This window comes from Corvus moneduloides, chromosome 3 (assembly GCF_009650955.1).
Source record: "Corvus moneduloides isolate bCorMon1 chromosome 3, bCorMon1.pri, whole genome shotgun sequence".
Taxonomy (NCBI): Eukaryota; Metazoa; Chordata; class Aves; order Passeriformes; family Corvidae; genus Corvus; species Corvus moneduloides.
This window is the reverse complement of record NC_045478.1, coordinates 95,073,504-95,091,708: the sequence shown is the minus strand read 5'-3', so window position 1 is coordinate 95,091,708 and position 18,205 is coordinate 95,073,504. Positions and strand designations below refer to the sequence as shown.

The following is an 18,205-nucleotide window of genomic DNA, read 5'->3' as shown; positions in this document are numbered from 1 at the left end:
CTGCACAACTACTTATCTGCTAATTTGAGAGCTACTCTAGCTTGTGCCATTCATCACAAGAACATCTTAGAGGGTCTTGGAAATGTTTCAAATTTTAACAATCAGAGACTTAACCTGTTTTTTCTCATATAAGTTACCTGCCTAGACACACTAGGAAGACAAACACTGAATAACAGAAGTTGAATAATAATAGTAATGAAGAATTTTGCATGAGAAATAAAACCTGGTAAATCAGGTCTTTTGTTGTAGATTGCTGAGATACTTTACTAGTGTAAGGAAAAGAGTGTCGACATTTGTCAGGCTATCCTCCATAAATTAGAGTAACTGTACAGGGGAAGCCTTGGCTGCTGTAACTATCCCTTCAACATTAGCTATTTATGATGGGGGGTTTTTTTCTGTAATACATGGGGCTATATTTTTGTATTTTAAGTCTCATATTTTCTTACTTGAGCTTTATGTTCTATTATCATAATTCTTATGTCCTAACCTGATCACATTTCTGGCTTACTTATCATTGAAAAGGGGGGGAAAAGGAAGAATTCCTTTGATTGTTTGTGTTGTGTGTTGTTCGGGGGGTTTTTTTAATGAATTTGTTTCAGAATTCTTCAGAATGGTAGAAGGTTGACAGCCTAGGAGACTAAAGCATCAGTACATCTTTTCTCAGACTACTTTAACGGTATGCTTTACCCCTGACCTGGAGAAGCCACCTCTGCATGTGAGAGAATGGTTCATTTTCCATAGCTCGTTGAGTCCTTGTCCTTTTCGCTAGGACTACCATCAAGATTGCTAATTATAGTAATAGGTTTGTGACATGGGTACTTTTCCTCTGAAAACTGGTCAAATTCATTTGATACAGGCCATAAGTCGGCCATTAGTGGGTACCAGGTTTCAGCCACCATCGCTTTAACCTAAGTAGTAGCTGAACAGTGAGGGAGTGTCTTTTTCTTGCATCGTTTCATTTTTAATGTTCTTCTTGTAGCCAAAAAGAGCTCCCAACTGTTTTATATTTCCATTGCCTCTCGGACCCTCTTCTGCTGAAATTCAGTTGCCTATTTTCAGTTGTAAGAAACTAAACCTGCATGAGTTAAATAAGCCAGTACAAAATAATGTTGAGTGGGCTTTACACAGCCTTAAACATGTTGGTTTGTTGGTTTGGTTGGGTTTTTTTTACAAAAAAAAATGTACTGAAGGTGTGGCTTGGACAGAAAAATAGAGTAAAGCCCATTTCTCAAATTTACTATGTAATTTCAGTTCTTAGTACTGTAGCACCTTCCCTCAAAAGAAAGGCATACAAATATTATTGCTTCAAAACTTACTGTGCTGGAAGAAAAGTGACTTTAGAAAAAATGTGGCTTATGTAAACGAATTTATTATCACTGGAAAGGAACAAGAGGAAAATACTAACTAGACTTGCATTTTCTTCATGTTCGCACTGAACATGATACTGGCAATTTAAGAGACTTTTTGTGGTGTGGTATTTTTACACTTATTTGTACTTTTTTAAAGGAAATTTCTTAAAAACTGAGATTTTCAGATTTCCATTGCCACCACTTTTCTGGATTTCCTAGCAGTGATTTTTTTTTTTTAATGGAAATGCAATCAGCCCTTACTTCATGGTGCCTTCAGTATTTCTTTCAGGTCTGACCACTAAGTCCGAGAGTCGCATCCTCAGTAATCCATGAAAAAATTCTTTTTCCTCACCCCCTTACTACATATAGATACATGCATTTAGCTACATGTCTTTACCTTTTTCAGGAATGTTTTGCAATATCAGTGGATTTTTTTGTACTTTACAGTCAGGAATTGCATTTGGATTACAATTTTTTTTTTTTGATAATTGATAGTATTTATATAAGTCTGATTCACTGCTTTCATTAGCACTGGAACTCAGAATAGCTGATTCTGAACCAGGCTGATTCTGACATCAGTGTTGATGACAGAATAGTGCCGACTCTGAAGAGAATTTATTCTGGTTCCCGGATATGCAGACACATGTCTGCTTTGCAGGTGCAGATGTTTGACTGCAGCTCCTGCAGATCTGTGGAAGCAGGTAACAGTGTAGACAGGGTAGCCCTGAGCTAGCTACTGAAACTGTTTTGGAGGTTGCAGCCAGTACTGCATTTGACATCCCTGGCTGTGCCTCCCTTACTAGTCACGCTTGCATTTAGCTAAAGATAGCATGGATAAATACATATAGCCTATAGTTCCATCTCTCCCACCAGTGTGCATACATCCTGAGTCAGACCAGGATGAGTCCCACTAGTGTTTATTTTTTTTACAAATTATATTTTGTTTACATGGTGATTTCCCTGCAGGAATAAAGATTTTCCTGTACTTTTGGAAAATTTACGGCAAAGTTTGTTTAAAATTTGTAAATTTGTCACTGGCCTTTGCATAATTATGCTATCTTCATGAATGCGGCTGTACTGAAGCTAGAGACCAAAAGCAGCCCTTGTAGTAGATCAGAAAAAGGGAGAAAGATTGGCTTATGGCTGGATGTGGGGCCCTTAGCTCACTCCTTCTAACAATACAGATCCCAGTCATGTTGCACCACTGCTCATGCTCCTGGTAACTCGTCAATTCCATGTTTTGTTCAGCACTTTAGTTTATGAGCTTTTATCTCCCCACACAAACTCCTCTGTGCCTACAGTAGGTGTGCACAGAAAATGCTGTGTTTTGAGTGCCCAGCAGAAACCTGACAGTAACATGAGGGAGGGTGGTTGGGTTTTGGTTTTGTTTTTTTTTTGCAGGAGGAGGCACCTGTGCTTCCTTCCCAACTGCATGTGTGAAGTATAGTAAATATATAGGTTAAAAAAACCATAATTCAAATCTCTATAGTGGTACTGATCAGATCTCTGTTTCTGTAGCAATGAGAACCAAAGGTGGCCTCTTAAGGCTCACAGTTCTTCTACCAATTTCCAGTTCTGCTTCAGGATTCTTAAAGTATTAGAGTGCGTGCTTTAAACCCACAAAACTTACCTTTACCTAATTTTCACCATTCTAACCTAAGTTTCCACGGAAACAGGGTTGAAAAAGCCGCTGGTAGCCAGCAGGCAGTCAGCAGCTGAGAGTGAGAACTCTCCTTTGTCACTTTCCACTACTGGATGCCTGCTGCGTGCCAGTGTGCAAAGCTACCTAGGCTTCTAAAATCTGTATTACTTTCAATTTGAGGGGGAAAAATTAAATTAATCTACTCTTTTCTGTCTTTGGATTGTCACAGTAAATTCCAGGAGGGCAAATGGGCTGATGAGTCATGATCTGTTCAGCTACATTGAGCCCCACAAAATCAAAGCTTTCCCAACCAACTGGGCCTTTCCTTTCGGAATTTCCATATTTTAAAAGCACTCTGTCTCAAATTTTGTGTCTGTGCATATGTACATGCATATTGTGGTACCTTAATTCTTTATGGCCTTGTACCTATTTATCTACATATTTACAAGCCTTTTTTGCATACAGTATAGTCAGTGTACAAAATTCCCTTTTTTCTCGTATACTTCAGGAACATTTCTGAATGAACACATTATACACTGATCCTCGGTTAAATATTAGGAATAGGATGTGAATGGAGATGGCTTTTAACCAGAAGTAGATTATAGCTGCGGGAAGACTAAAGGGTCTATTTGGTCAAGACTCATACAAAACTGAGATAAGCATGCACAACCTGACAAGATCAGATTAGACCCTTCCCCCACAAGTGCTTTTGCCATAAATATTTATCTACTTTCTATTATAAATAACCAGGAAATGAAAAAGGATAGATTCCTTTTTTTAAAATAGCTTAGAAATAGAAATGCAGCTTCAAATGTTCGGGGTAATGATATTTAAAGTATTCAGTAAATTCCAATACTAGTTGCTATTTTTTAGATGGGAGTAAAGTACTGAAATTCCTTGTGGCAGCTACATAAATCGGCAGCATTTATAAACAAAGAAGAACTTTGTACATATGTGAATTTTTGCCTACTACTGGGTATCTTAGAATTAAATAGCTTATCACCTATGAGAGAATAGGTGTTGACAGAGTCAGCACTGCTGTATTTTTTTTAAGCTTGCCGGAGGCAACATGGCTGGTATTGAAGTTAAGCTTGGCATTTTTTCACCCTGTCTCGCCTCCCTCCAGCCCAAGTGAATGCTCACTTCATCAATGAGGAACACAACTGAATTGCCTGCCAGATGTAACAGAGGTCCATGAATTCACATCTATTCTGCAGATTTGTGCTTCATTCAGATTGTCGATACTTTGACTTTACTTCCTCATGCAGTAATGTTATGGTGTAAAAATCTGAAGCTGTGCATGTGCCACTAATTCAGAAAGGCATATTTATTGGTGATCCACTCATCAGAACCTGAGTGGATTGCCTTTCTGTTGTAAAGAAAAACAGTTCTTTAGCTTTGAGATTTAAAGCCTTGAAAATGTACAGAATAAGATTTTTACATTCATTTTTGAAAGTAACGACTTTGCACTTTTTAAAACACTTCTGTGTCACATAAGAATAATATTAAAACTTTAAAAATCTCAAGATGAAAAATGTAAGTCCTTTTTTCTTTTCTTTTTTTAAAATCTTTTTTTCCTCTAGCATTTTACGATGGGATAATGAGACAGATGTCTCTCAACTGGAAGGACATTTTGACATTGTTATGTGTGCTGACTGGTAAGTACATAAAAATCATGAAACTCATGTTAGAAAAATAGCTTTGCTGGAGTAATTGTACTGTGCTGCTTGCTGATGGCTAAGCAAAGTCAACAAATGAAGCACAAAGCCACCTTAACCTCAACAAATTAATATTCATCTCCATGTGACAGTTATAAGGTAGTCTTCTATCACACAGTAACTTCTACCACATTATTTCCCAAAGATTGATTTTGAGAAGCATTTCCATTTTCTGGAATTGCCTCTGTTTCATGCTTGACGTATCAGTAAATGGACGACTTAGGCAAATTGCAAATAATTATGGCTCAGTGAGGAACAGTCTGGAGAAAAGGGAGTTTATCAACACAAACAGCTCAATTAGCTTACTTCTTAGGAAAGATCTGACTATTGATATAAGGGGATATATTTTTTGCTCCCTGGAAAATCTTTCCAAGGAAAAAGAGATTTTCAAACCCTTTTTTCCACCCCCACCACATTCTGTTCCTTAAATGTATTTGACATCAATATTTAGAGGTATAGGCTTTATATTATTTACACAGACACATGTTAATTACAAGATAATTCACAGTAAGAAAAATAACAGTACAGCACTTAATTTATGGAAAGGTAGATACATGTAGCACTATGGTATCTTGTTTAATAATTTATGCAAATAGATTTGATTATTGACACAACCCTTTTCTGATACTGCATTTGTGGGATTGTGCTGTGCTGTATTTGCTGCATGCTAGCTTTAAAAATGGTACATTATTAATTATTTGTGCTATATAAATGTAGACAGTGTAAAAAGAGCTGTGCAAATTTTATTTAGGAGAGTAGATATTTTTAAACCAATCTGTCTTTCCTTCATGGATATTTGCTCTTGACCCATTAAATGTCCAAAACAAAAAAAAAAAAGCTGTTTGTCTTTTGTGGCACGTAACTGTTGTGAGAGACCAAATTCTGAAAGCAGAGACTTCCTAGGACTGCTTAGTTTGGCAAATTTATGTACCTTACCTAGAAATAGTTAAAGGAAAAGGCAAAGGGAAGTACAAAGCTGTCTATTGTCTTTTTAAACAATGTTCTTTTTAAATGTCTTCTTATATTCCTCTAAAGCTTTTGTTTTTCTTTCATGTTTTGCTATTTAAGCAAACTCTTCTTATTTCACAAAGCTATTGGTTTTGTGCAGCTCTGGAGAAAATGTGTTTAGTGATCTTTTTTGCCTTTTTCTGACACCTATTTGTTGTCAGAATGCAACAGTGCTTTGTTTCTCTTAGCATTTAATTTCAGAAAAGTTCTTTGTTCCCAAAAAGGACAGAGAAGGGTTTCTAAGTAATCGCTGATAATGTGCCTCAGAGATGCATCATCTGATTAAAATAAGGAGCTAAACAACACCATATGATTTCAGCAAGTAATTTAGTAAATGCCTTCCTCACCAAATATTAGAATGGATACTCCAGGTTTCATTGCACAGATGAAGTTAATGCTGGACCGGATTAGATCAGATTAAGTATGAAAGTCAGATCAGAGTGCTGGTGGACATGAGCAGGAGGGCAGCAGTCTTCTCGGAGGCTTAGACAAGGCTCACATATGGATGTTCTCCAGATTATGTGGGTGAAGCAAGGTCTTGCCAAGAGATTTAGAGTTAAATTTGTTCTTCACACAAATGTCAAAACAACCTGGCTGTGCTGTCTCTTGTATTCTTGATACTCACACCATGTCATCCTATTTGTGCTGGGAGTACAGCAGAGTGGAGTAAGACTTAAGTTGTTTTTTTCAGTAATATTCTGGCCTAATACCCCTCCCAGTCTGTTTGGAAATAGTGTTAGGAAACAAAGAATCAGACATGACAGGTAAAATACATAATGCATTTGCAATCCCTGCATTTTGTACATTTATTTTGAAGCACTTAAGATGCAGGTAAGTGTATAAATATTTATAGATTTCTAAAAAATAAATAGAAATGTGCAGGTTAGTTTAAAGAATGTGGGTTTATTCACATATTATTTCTATTTTCTTATTGCAAGTGCCCATAGATATATGTATAGTTTAATAAACATGAAAATCCCTTTATTGTTTGTTTCTTTTAGAAATAATTCTTTTAGTTATGGACACTAGGTTTTCTGGTACATGAGAAGGCTGAGGGAAAAAATGTTCCATGCTTTATCAAACTCAAATCTTCTTTTCATTTTCATGTATTTCTCTTCAACAATATAGAATTGGTTTGAGAACTGTTGGCAGGATTTTTGCTCTCTGAATTTTTTGGGCTGCCACTGAAGAGGAAAAAAAAAGAATCTCTTTTCTTCTAGCTTCTCAGCTGAAACCTGAAGTATGCAGTGATAAAAACAGAATAGATTACATTTAGTTTAACACCATCACATAGCTCATTGTCAGTCAATAAAATCTGAGATTAGAACAGAGAACTAGAAAGCAAAAAATCTGAGTTCAAATATTAGGTACATGGATAAATTTTTTTTTTAAGTATTTCCAGCAAGGGTGATATTGTCTGATTCTCTGAATAGCTAACCAGTGGTACTGCTTGATCCCATTTACATGAAAACAAGCTCTATTCATAAACATATTCCAAATCCACATGGAGATTCAAGTAAAAATGTACATGATTACAGCAAGCAGTGATATGTTTATATTCATATATTTACAGTCAGACTTTCATAAACCTTGTGTGCAGGAGTGGAAAATAAGTTATTTCCCAGAACAAACAGTCTATTAGTTAACAGCTAAATTTAGTAGCTCGACTGGATTATAAAATAAATAAGAGTCAAACTGTGAAAGCTAGTCATTATTTAACCATTCAGAATGTTGATAATAAAAATAGTTTCATGGTTCAGCAGTTCCAAAATAATTTTTTAAATGTCAACTATTAGATAGAAATAAGGAAAAAAAAATCATGATGAGGCTACACCTGGAAGAAGGATACAGTGAAAAAATACGGAAATAATGAAATCTTTAAAAACATATTCACACATCTCATGTTTTTCAGGGGAAATTTTAAGGCCAAATGAGGGCTGGCAGAATTTTTGACTTTCATTTGACCTCTACCTGTGGATACAAAGTCAGACAGGTACTGGAATTATGAGTTTGAATAGAGGAGGAGAAATCACAGGTGCCTGTATGGACAGGCCAAACCCAAGACTCTTCCAAAGCTCTTGAGGGCCTCAGATTTCTGATTATTTAAATATTGTACATGCTCTTCTTTACTGAGGAAAAAAATGCTGAGATTTTTAATCCAAGGAGAGAGTAAAGGCCAGTAGGACGGAGACAATAAAAAAACGTTATGTTTCACATTATTGTGAAGCAAGTTTTCACAAATAACTTGATGTAGAGGCAGTATAAGGTTTAGAACCCCGTATTGTTTTGGAAATGCGTAATATCCCACTTTATTTGCTTGGAATGATTCTGTTCTTAAAGTTTGGCACATGCATAAGTATTCACATAACCGAGGCCAGGGGGAGCTATCCCACATTACTTTCACTGCTGAGATTTTTGAAGTCACGGGGAGTTGTGGCTTTGCCAGGAATGTAGAACTGAAAGTATTCTTTAAATACCTTAAAATATGTCAATTTTTTCTCCGTTAGTTTATTTCACTTATTATAAGGAGATCTTTTTGCAGGAATGCAGTAAGACCTCTGTCCTTCCTTTAAACCTTACCTATTCATTTTTAGGCCTGACTTCTGGCACACACTTTCAAGTGCATTGGAACCTGACAACATGGAAGAGTTTTTTTAGTTTATGTCACCCATGTAGTTGAAAGTGAACAAAAAACCAAATGACTCGATACATTAGACACTACATATGAATGTAATAATATCTGAAGTACACCTGTAAACTCAAGTCTTTTACCAATGGTGGAGCATGCAGAAAAAAAAAGTTTACCTCGTAGCCTATAAAATATGTCCCTTGTTGCGAGGCAGAAGATGAAAGGATATTAGCATGAAGCAAAATAAGAATCTACTTGGGTTTTTAAATTTGTTTCCTTGTGGCTTACTGTTACTTCTCTGCAGTTTTGGTATAAACTTTCATTTTGGCTTTAATGGTAATTTAAAATTTTAATAAAAGAGCAAGAGAGTAGAGGTAGCCATGTTGCCTCCCTGTTCATCCACATTTCACAGGTTAAGAGCATTGCCTAAACAAAGGCCAAATCATCAGCCGTGTTCTCACCTTTTGACTGCTGTGATTTGAAACTTCCTTGCTGACCCAAGAAAACCTTGCTATTCCTGTCCTGAGCTACATAAATATGAGATATTACCACTAAAGTAATGGCAAGCTTAAGCCAAATTTGAATTATGTGTGAGAGAACTGAGTGTGAATGGTTTGCAACTTTGCATTATTTAATTTTTACTGAGCTGTTCACAGAATCACAGAATTGTTATGGTTGGAAGGGACCTCTGGAGGTCATCCAGTCCAACCTGTCTGCCAAGGCAGGGTCACCCAGAGTAGGTGACATAGGAACTCACATGTTCTTCACATGTGAGGGACATTTTCAGTATGCTGTGGTAATATTTAGTCATACAATTCTACCAGTAAGAAAAACTGTGTGACTAAATCCCCTTGCGTGGGCCAAATCCTATGCTGTTCCTGTCTGCAGCACAGATTATCTAATGACTTCTTCAGGATTTTCCTCATTTAAGGCATTCCCCGACTCAGAGGGAGGATAGAGATGTTCCCTGGAGTCATTGCATTGCATTATATTAGCTTTGCTACCAGTCTTTTCTGCTCCTTCAGAGGACGTGGCTCACAGAGCAACAGTTTGGAAATCCCAGTATCAGAAACTATTTTCAGTTGGAGTAGGTCATGTTGCCAGGGACAGGCCTCTTGGAGGGCAGGACAACTTGGGGCAACTGTCTGAGGTTATCTGGGTTTCCTAAGCTGAGAGGGCTAAGAGTCTACTGTCCATGCCACCAAAATATCAGTTGGGGTTGGACAGAAAAAGTATTATTGAAATTGTCTAATCTAGCAGGTCATGTAACCATTTTAAGTTCTCAGACACTCAGTTTTTGGTAAACAAAGGTTTGTAGTTCTCATTGTAAAGTAGCAGCAGTTGTGCCCCTATCTCATTAAAAAAAAAAGGAGACTGGTATTCAGGTCCATGAAAAGGGAATTTTAACATGGTAAGCTGGCCCCAAGATTGTATTTCCACTACACTGCTTTCAGTAATAAAAATATTATAAATGCACTTTTCATTCAGAATGTCCTTGTGTTCACACAGGATCCCAGGAAGTCTTAAATGTGTGCATGCTTGCGGTGTTTCATGTTGAAGAAAATTAATTACTTTTTGCTATTCTTTTGGGAGAGGAATCATGTATTCCACTTCTTCTGCAGGTGGCTAAGTTCCCAGTGAAGTAGTGTCTTATGACATCTATCTGTATAGGGATCAACGTGAGGTGAATGTCATTAAAACACCCAAGCGACATCAGAGATAAGAGCTGCTTTTTCAACTAATTGAATTTCAGCACCCATCTTTTCAGTAAAGTTCTTCCAGTAAGATAAATCAAGGCTGAAGGGGAGTCATCATGTCGATTGCTCAAGTTTAAATTTTCCTGTAAGCCAGGCTATCAGGGAAGTTGTTAGCTAGTACTTCATATTCTTGAAGAGAAATTCAGAAGGTCGTACTTCTGTATTAAATGTTCTTCAACACATATATAGATACCCATTCTACCATATTTTCTCAACAGTGTGAGGTTCTACCAGTTTTTACTGATGAAATATGGTCACTTGCAAGTTTCATTTTGTTTTGTTCTGTTTTGACTGTTTGTTCCAGAACAGCAAAAATTCACAGCTCTTACATGGCTGCTTGATTCCATGACATATAATATAGTATTCTGCTTGGTAGCTGTGGAGTGTCCTTACTAAATATCCACACATCTTCCATTCTTGATGAAAGGCCTGTGGTTGGCAGACTACTTTTTTCTCTTCAGTGTTTCCATATATTCTTTATGTTCTTGCAGAACTTCAAACCTGGAAAAAGAATTTACCCACATCCCTTCAGAAAAGAATTTTGAGAATAAAAGGAAGAGGAGTATATAAAAAGCCCCTAGAGAATGGACAAAATGCCATGTAGTGTGAAACTTGAACTTGTCACAAGCTGGAAAGCAGTTTTATTACAGAGAAAATGTGGGGGGAAGGAAAAAAAAAGAAGAAAAAAAATCACATTATCTGTGGCCTGCTTGATAGAGTTTCTTATCTGAATCGCCAATATAAATGCATGGTAGTAAGGACTGAAAGGCATCAGTTGCTATCAGATGGTTGTTCACTAACCATTGTAAATGCACTCATCCACAGTAACTACATGTCCACAAATATCTAGTCAAGAGTGATTGGCACCCTGGTTGCCACTATTAGTATATACATTAAGGTACTGAGGGGCATGAAGAATGAATTATCCCCTCAAATCATGAGGTAATCACACCAAAATAGGGCTGAGCGTGTTGGCAACATTGCATGGGAAAATTGACTCTGCTGCTATCCTTGCGGGACCCATGCTGGAGATGAAGGATTGCACTCTTGAGAGATGACAACTCTGTACAATCTGGGCCATTGTATTTGAACAGCATTGGAGAGGAGGAGGTAGGGTCTTGTAAATCTTTATAGGGATAGATAGATATAGAAATATAACAAGTATGTATAACAGGTAAGAATTACTGTGAAGGTAGAAGGAAAAAAAATACCCTTAATAATAGCACCTGAAATACAATAGAAAACATTTTTAAAAACTCCATTCCCCTTGTATATAAAAACATGTAAAATGCTAACGTTTTATGTTGATTCTCATTTCTGGTACAGTATTATTTTAATAGCCAGCATGAAGGACTGGTAAATTTCAGCTATATAAAAAGCTGCTTCATGCTGATAATTTAGTTTTGGTTTAGATTGTATTTGTTTTTATGTATTTTTTAATGTTAAAAGTACCTGAACTGCATAGAAATGTAGAGCACAGTTTCTCTTTTACAGCATTGTGTAAACATATGTAATTAGCCTTGTACTTATCTGCATTAGTATCATTAGAATTGAAAACCCATTTTAATCTGGATTCTGTTCTCTTCTCAATGTCAGCCTGTTTCTGGACCGGTACAGAGCTAGCCTTGTTGATGCAATAAAGAGATTACTCCAACCCAGTGTAAGTATGTTTCTATTTTCTCCTGAACACTGGCTTCAGAATAATTAGTCTGTGCACAATGATTGAGAGAGTAATGGAATGGCAGGATTAATGTCATGTAATACTTTAATACTTATTATGTCCAACTTCAATTGAGTCTTCTAATCTATCAGATTCTTTCCTAATCATAAACTAGGAAACTTCTTATACTTGGCCTTCTGATAAGGAACACAGTGGGTAGTAAAATAAATGAAACCGCTTCAAAGATAGCGTCAGATTATTTTTATCAAAGCGTTTCTCAAGTATTTTCCTTTGATAATAATGTCTTCATATTAAAGTAAAATACGATATTGAAAGTTTTTATGTTGGCTTCTGTCATTTTTAATCCCTTCAATTGTAACCTTTGTCATTGTGTACTTATTTATTATGAAAGAATATCTTTTCCTTTTCATTTATGTTTATATAAATGAACAAATCCCTTATATGTATACTGTGGCTTAAAACATTTTTCCATAAAGTAAGCCCTGTGTTTACGTGTTTTATACCTTAGAAAATAATGAAATTATGCTCTTCATATAATGATTACATGTTCTGTATGAGTGTCACTCAGGAGATATTTTATCAATCTAAATCTATTAGGCTGTTTAAATCAGAGAGCCCTGAAAAAAAGACTGTTATATGGATATATAAAGTATATATATACAATCTTAAATATAAAAAAAAAGGAATATATCAAAATAAGAAGAGGAGAAAAACAGTAAGTACTTGCTCTAAGTACGATTTTGAAACAGGAATTTTATCTTTCGTGTTTAACATCCAGAACTTTCAGTAATGTATACTTTCCATTTCAAAACAAAAGTATTTTATGCTAGCAGTGCATTTCCAGACTTTATTTAAAATTTGTGGTGGACTTTTTGTACAAGAGATTTTCTCTGTAAAAGGAATAGAAGACCCAAATGTGCAAAGGCTTAAGAACCTGAGTCATTTTAGTCGTGTAAGTAATCCCATTCTTTGCTTAGAGTGATCAGGTTTCTATTCTTGGTTCTATCATAGACTTTCCTGAGTGATCTAAGGCAAGTTACTTAAAACTGAATTATTTTAATGAGCTGTGGGGCAAGGCTGCCAGGAAGACAGGAGAAATGTAGCCACCCTGAGGAAAAGGTTACCCAGGTATTTCTATCAGAGGCAGTAAGGAGAGGTTAAGTAGCTCCAGCTCAGAGTGATGCATTCTGACTTTCACGATGTACCAACAGTTGTCAAAATGCAATCATTTTTGGGACCACAGGTGACCTGTAACACAAAGCAGATCCCAGTTAAAAAAACTACAAAAAGAATTTTTTTTTCAGCCCAGATCAATGTCAGCAACTGGTCCTTCAGGTATTCCCATGGGCCACTCTACTGGCTCCATGAAAGGACACTGGGGAAGAAGAGCATGAGTGGGAGGAGGAGAAGTGTATGAGAGGTGCCCTGGTAACTGTGGAATTGTTAGGCTGACTTTAAGCCAAAACTGGCCTGACTTGGTTTCTCTTTAACTTCTGTCAGCTAATTCAAATTTAGACCATGCCTTCGTATTTCAGGGTATATGAGCTATGCTCCTTTGTGAATGTAGATGGGGTAAAGGGAGATGGCTTTTTGTTGCCTGTCTTCCTAGTCGTGTTTGCCTCTGCACAGTGTGATTAATAGCATCATCTGTGTTAATAGCCAAGCACCTACTTGCTGTGCATTTTAGGCCATGGTTCCTACTTCTTAGCTGCAAAGCTAGCTTAAGAAATTCATGCTCCATGCAGGAATTTCTTTTGCAGAGTTTTGGACCCCTGTACAAACTGTATTTTTTAACAAAATTGAGTTGCCTAATCCACTTTATGATTGGCTATGTGGATGGATATCCAGTTATGGCATGGCCTTGCAAATTATTGTAATTTATAACTGAGAGGACAATAAAGTGTTGTCTAGGATGGGGGCTGGGAGTATAGACACCTTAAATGATCTCTCTTGTCCAAAAATGACATGTTCAGCAGAGATGCCTTCAAACATATGCCTTCATGGTTTGAAAGACCCAAATAAAATGTGTGCTCATTTCAGATCCCAACAGATGCAGTCACAAGTATGAAATAGTTACCAATTTTCCTCTTCTTGTATAGCTCTAAGGATACCATCAAAGGACACTTTACTAAATGGCACTATACTTTGGCTTTTAAAGGACAAATAAATCAATAGTGAATTTATTTTCCAGTTGCAATAATTAAGAATAGTTTATGGGCATTAGTTTATGCCCAAGCTAAGGCATAAACTTTTTTTATTAAGTTTGCTCTCCTACATTAATTATTTTGTCTCAAATTTAGAACTTATATTTCCTTTTTGGCAGTACTTTGATAAAATTGACGCATCTAAATGCAAATTATCTTTCATATATAACTAGGATACAACTAGTTTAAAAGAGTCTGGGGAAAATAACAACCAACAATACCAGAAGAAAAAGTAGAGTAAACAGAAAATAACAGGTATCCTTGCAAAGCTGTCTTGAAGGAGAGATTCAGAATACATAGTCTATTCCTACTGTTAATTTAAAATTTATCTGTGGTATTTCCTTTTTCAGTAAGGATGTTATTTCTGGCTATTAGAATCTTTATGGCATAGAATTATGTGTTTTGGGTAGCATTTTGGCTTCCTTGAAACAGGACTCTGGTCATTTCAGTCATCTGATTCCCAGTATTGACCCCAGGACAGATGTATCGGCACAGGAAGAAATTCACAGAGATGGAAATGAGCAGCTCACAGAGTTACTGAGGACTGAAATTTCTATCTGAATTTGTTACAGAGGCAAATGTCTCCTGTAAACCTATTCAAAGAATTAGGCATAGAAATATTACATCGAACAAATTTATCTTAAATGGCTATATTTTATTAGTCTCAATCTACTTGACTTGATTTACCAACATTTAGTTTTATTTTTTTATATCATTAAAAATTTACTTTTAATTTCAATCTCAGAATAAGGATTTGTTTGTTTGCATATTTCCCTAATTAAGAACAATTTTTTATCAAGGCTTTGATTCTTCTGTGGCCTATCCATTCAAAATCCCAATGAAGTCAATGGGATGCTATTGACCTGTGATTAGTACCAGCAAATAAGACCACATTTAGTAATGATTGATGAGTAAAGTTAGTCACGGTCACATCCAAAATGTGAATGACTGTCCCATTGTCTTACTGTAGCATTTTAGTGACACTTCAAACTAATACAACTGGCATTTTCCTCTGTGTTTTGTTCACAAGTTTACTGGAAGTATTTTTCCATCTGAGGAAAGACTATTTTGAATTTTAAACATCATCCTTTAAATGTCATCCTAGGAGACACTTTTGAATTAGAATTAAACTTGGAATAGTCCATCAAGAGTAGAATCAGGCCACTGGTCTAATTTATTTATTGTGCAGCAACCAAGGAATGAAAAACATTTTATAATTAGAAATGTGAATGCAGCCCCACAACTGGTTGCAGAATCACAGAGACTGGGCAGATGACAAAGAAGTGCTTTAAACCCAGATTGTGATAGACCAGAATTGACCACAGTACCTGTCCAGTTTTGAGGAGATTATTGTGGTATTAAACTTTAATCATGATTTCTTGGTTTTTATCAGTGAGTGCAAGATCCACAGGTGTTTTAGATGTGCAGTAATGTCAACAGATGAACAGGTTTTTACACCAGCTAAGGAGCTGGCCAAAAATAACTGTGTAGTGATTTCCCTAAAAGCCATTCCCCTTTCTCAAAGTTATTTCAAGATTTCCTCTCTGGGTTTAAGACATATTTCGTACTGTTTTATTGTATTTCTCTTTCAAATTTAATTTAAAGTAGTCTTCAGAGAACATGAGAAGGAATGACTTCATGGAGTGCTGACTCCAAGTGTGTGAGCTCTGTTCCTCATCAGAGCTGCTGTATCAGTGGCCAGTGTAGGGCGTGTGGCCGCCAGCAGTCTCTGTTCACAAGGTTTAATCACACCTGAAGTCCCCATGTGAATTGTGTGATCAGTAAGCCCTGGGTAAGGGACATTTTTCCCATTACAGTGATCATGAAAATGAGGGTCTCCAGAGGAGTCTCATCCTTATTCCAGGAAGGGTTTGTGCAGAGCAACATTCTGGGGAGCGTGAGATGGCAGCAAGAGGAGCAGGATCCTCAGCTGAAGGCTCCCTTTGCTGCCCACTTCTGTCTGATGACATTAAAGCATGCCAAGGATGTGAGGGAACCGATTGTGAATTTCCTGTGTTTAATGTTTTTCATCCTGAACTGAGCCTATATTCGGACCTAGCATTTACATAAGCAATTCCAGTGCCTTCGATGGGAGTTACACCCCTTTGCACCTCCTATTTTGCCACAAAATTAAAGCTACAGCTACACAAATGAACAGAAGTTGAGTTGCTTCGAATATTGCCCTAAGACTCCTTTGTGCTTAAATTTCCCATGAGAAAGATGAGGGTAACAGTATTTTCCTATCTCACAGAGCTGTTGTGAGAATGAATACAGTGTTGTGGTGTTAATGGTTGGAATGTTTTAAGTACACATTAGCACCATAGGTACTGACAGAGCATTTTTATTGCTGCCTCACTGTGCATTGTCTCGGTATCCGTGTGCATGTGTGAGACACAGATTTGTTCTCTATTCTCTTCACTAAGTGTCTGTGTCAGCCCTGTAACTTTCCAGCATTCCTACTGAAATTCTCTGGGCTGATCACTCTTTTCCTGTGACTTACAGATTACGTTTTCTCAAGCTAAATTGACTTCCACAGCGTCTAATCCTTTACAACTTCTTCAGATCCCTAAAAATATTTTTTGTCTCTTTGCTTGATTACAGCACCTCACAAATTAATCTTAGCTCTCATTAACATAGAAGTTAAATACAGGAACTTACAGGAAACTTCGTGGCTCCCCCCAGTGTGATATGCTCTTGGCTGATATTAACCTTTGCTTACAGCTCTTCAACCACTTTTCATTCCATGTGACAGAACACAGTATTCAGCCAATTAGAATTAATTCTGCAAATAAGACTTCAGGAGATGCTCTATCAAGTAGGTTGGGTTTTGGGCAAGCACTTTGCACAGAGTGTCTAAAATCTATCAGTTCAAGGTACAGTCATTTTTGTTTTCTTAAATACAGAAGGATGAACAAAAAATTAGGTAATGGACCATAATGTATTGCCTGGGCATTATAAATGGCCTTATCATCTTGTGAGAACCAGAATTAGTATTCAGGAACATTAATTCTTGATTTAAATGCAATTTACCAATTTAAGGTCAAATTTAGTTGCACTGCTCAGGTAGTTTAAAATATCTTTGAAAAATTAACAATTGGGTCTGATTTGCCTCCCGTTTTGCCTTGTTTTATACTGTTGTAATTCCACTGACAGTGAATGGGAGGTACTCTTCTATGTGTGAGAGAGAAAAAAGATAATCATTATTTACAGTCTTTGCATGGTCATGAGCTAACAAATGGATTTTTCATTGAGTGTATGTTTTGTATGCTTTTTCTGTGTTTCATTTTGGTAATCCACAGACACCATTATTATATGAAAAAAAGCAGATGTATTGCAGTTGGCAGTTTTCTAAAGAAAATATTTATTTGTTACTTTCTAGATTGCATTTGTTTAATCACAGCAATCTTGCATATTTTGAACAAGTATTTGTGTTACCATATTTTAGTATTTTAACAAGAGAACAATTGACTTTTCCAACTCAAGCATATTAAAAGCTTAGTCAGGTGTATGCTATATCTGGTTCCCTTCCAGTTTTAAAAATGTATAAATTCTCTTTTTAACGTTCCAGGGAAAAGCAATGGTATTTGCTCCACTCCGAGGGAATACTTTAAACCAGTTTTGCAATCTAGCTGAAAAAGCTGGTTTCTCTATCCAAAGACATGAAAATTATGATGAACACATTTCGAACTTCCACTCCAAGGTTAGTTTTCTGCTTGTGTTAGATAACACTTTAATCCGCATTGCATTTTGAAGAGATCATGGTCCTTTTGGCAGGTAACCTAAATGTTTGATTAAAGTACTCCTTAGGTGTGCTGTTTCTGAACAGCTATTTTTGTATCTGATTATTTTGTGTGGTAGAGCCATCCTTTATCTCTGCACGTCTAGAAGAGTTTTGCAGAAGCATCTCCTGTTTACCCTTTTCATTCATAGAAATCTAATTTATGAGAGTCTTTTCTTGTTGTTATTAGCTGCCTATAAATATATAGCACACATGCATTTACATTTTAATAAAAAGCCTGCAACTTTTAAATAGGTTATACGCTGAAATGGACTGAAATAAATAGGAGGTGAATGTCTAATTGTATCATATCGTACCGTAAATCCTTATCTCTGGCTGCTTTATGGCTGGGTCAGTTGGCAGCTTCAAACTGCTAAATCTCATACAGAATTTCACAGTTGTGGGGTTATATGTCAGATCGAGGCGCTACAAGATTTAG

The 18,205-nt window shown here is 36.5% G+C and overlaps 1 protein-coding gene across 1 annotated transcript in view; it reads left to right on the top strand.

Annotated features, from left to right (window-relative positions):
- Positions 1-18,205, top strand: part of CAMKMT (calmodulin-lysine N-methyltransferase) — a 218,006-nt gene that overhangs the window by 192,195 nt on the left and 7,606 nt on the right. The window contains exons 8-10 of the mRNA XM_032102841.1: positions 4,575-4,649; positions 11,700-11,763; positions 17,557-17,688. Of these exons, the coding sequence (XP_031958732.1) occupies positions 4,575-4,649; positions 11,700-11,763; positions 17,557-17,688 (271 nt within the window). The remainder of the gene's footprint in view (positions 1-4,574; positions 4,650-11,699; positions 11,764-17,556; positions 17,689-18,205) is intronic.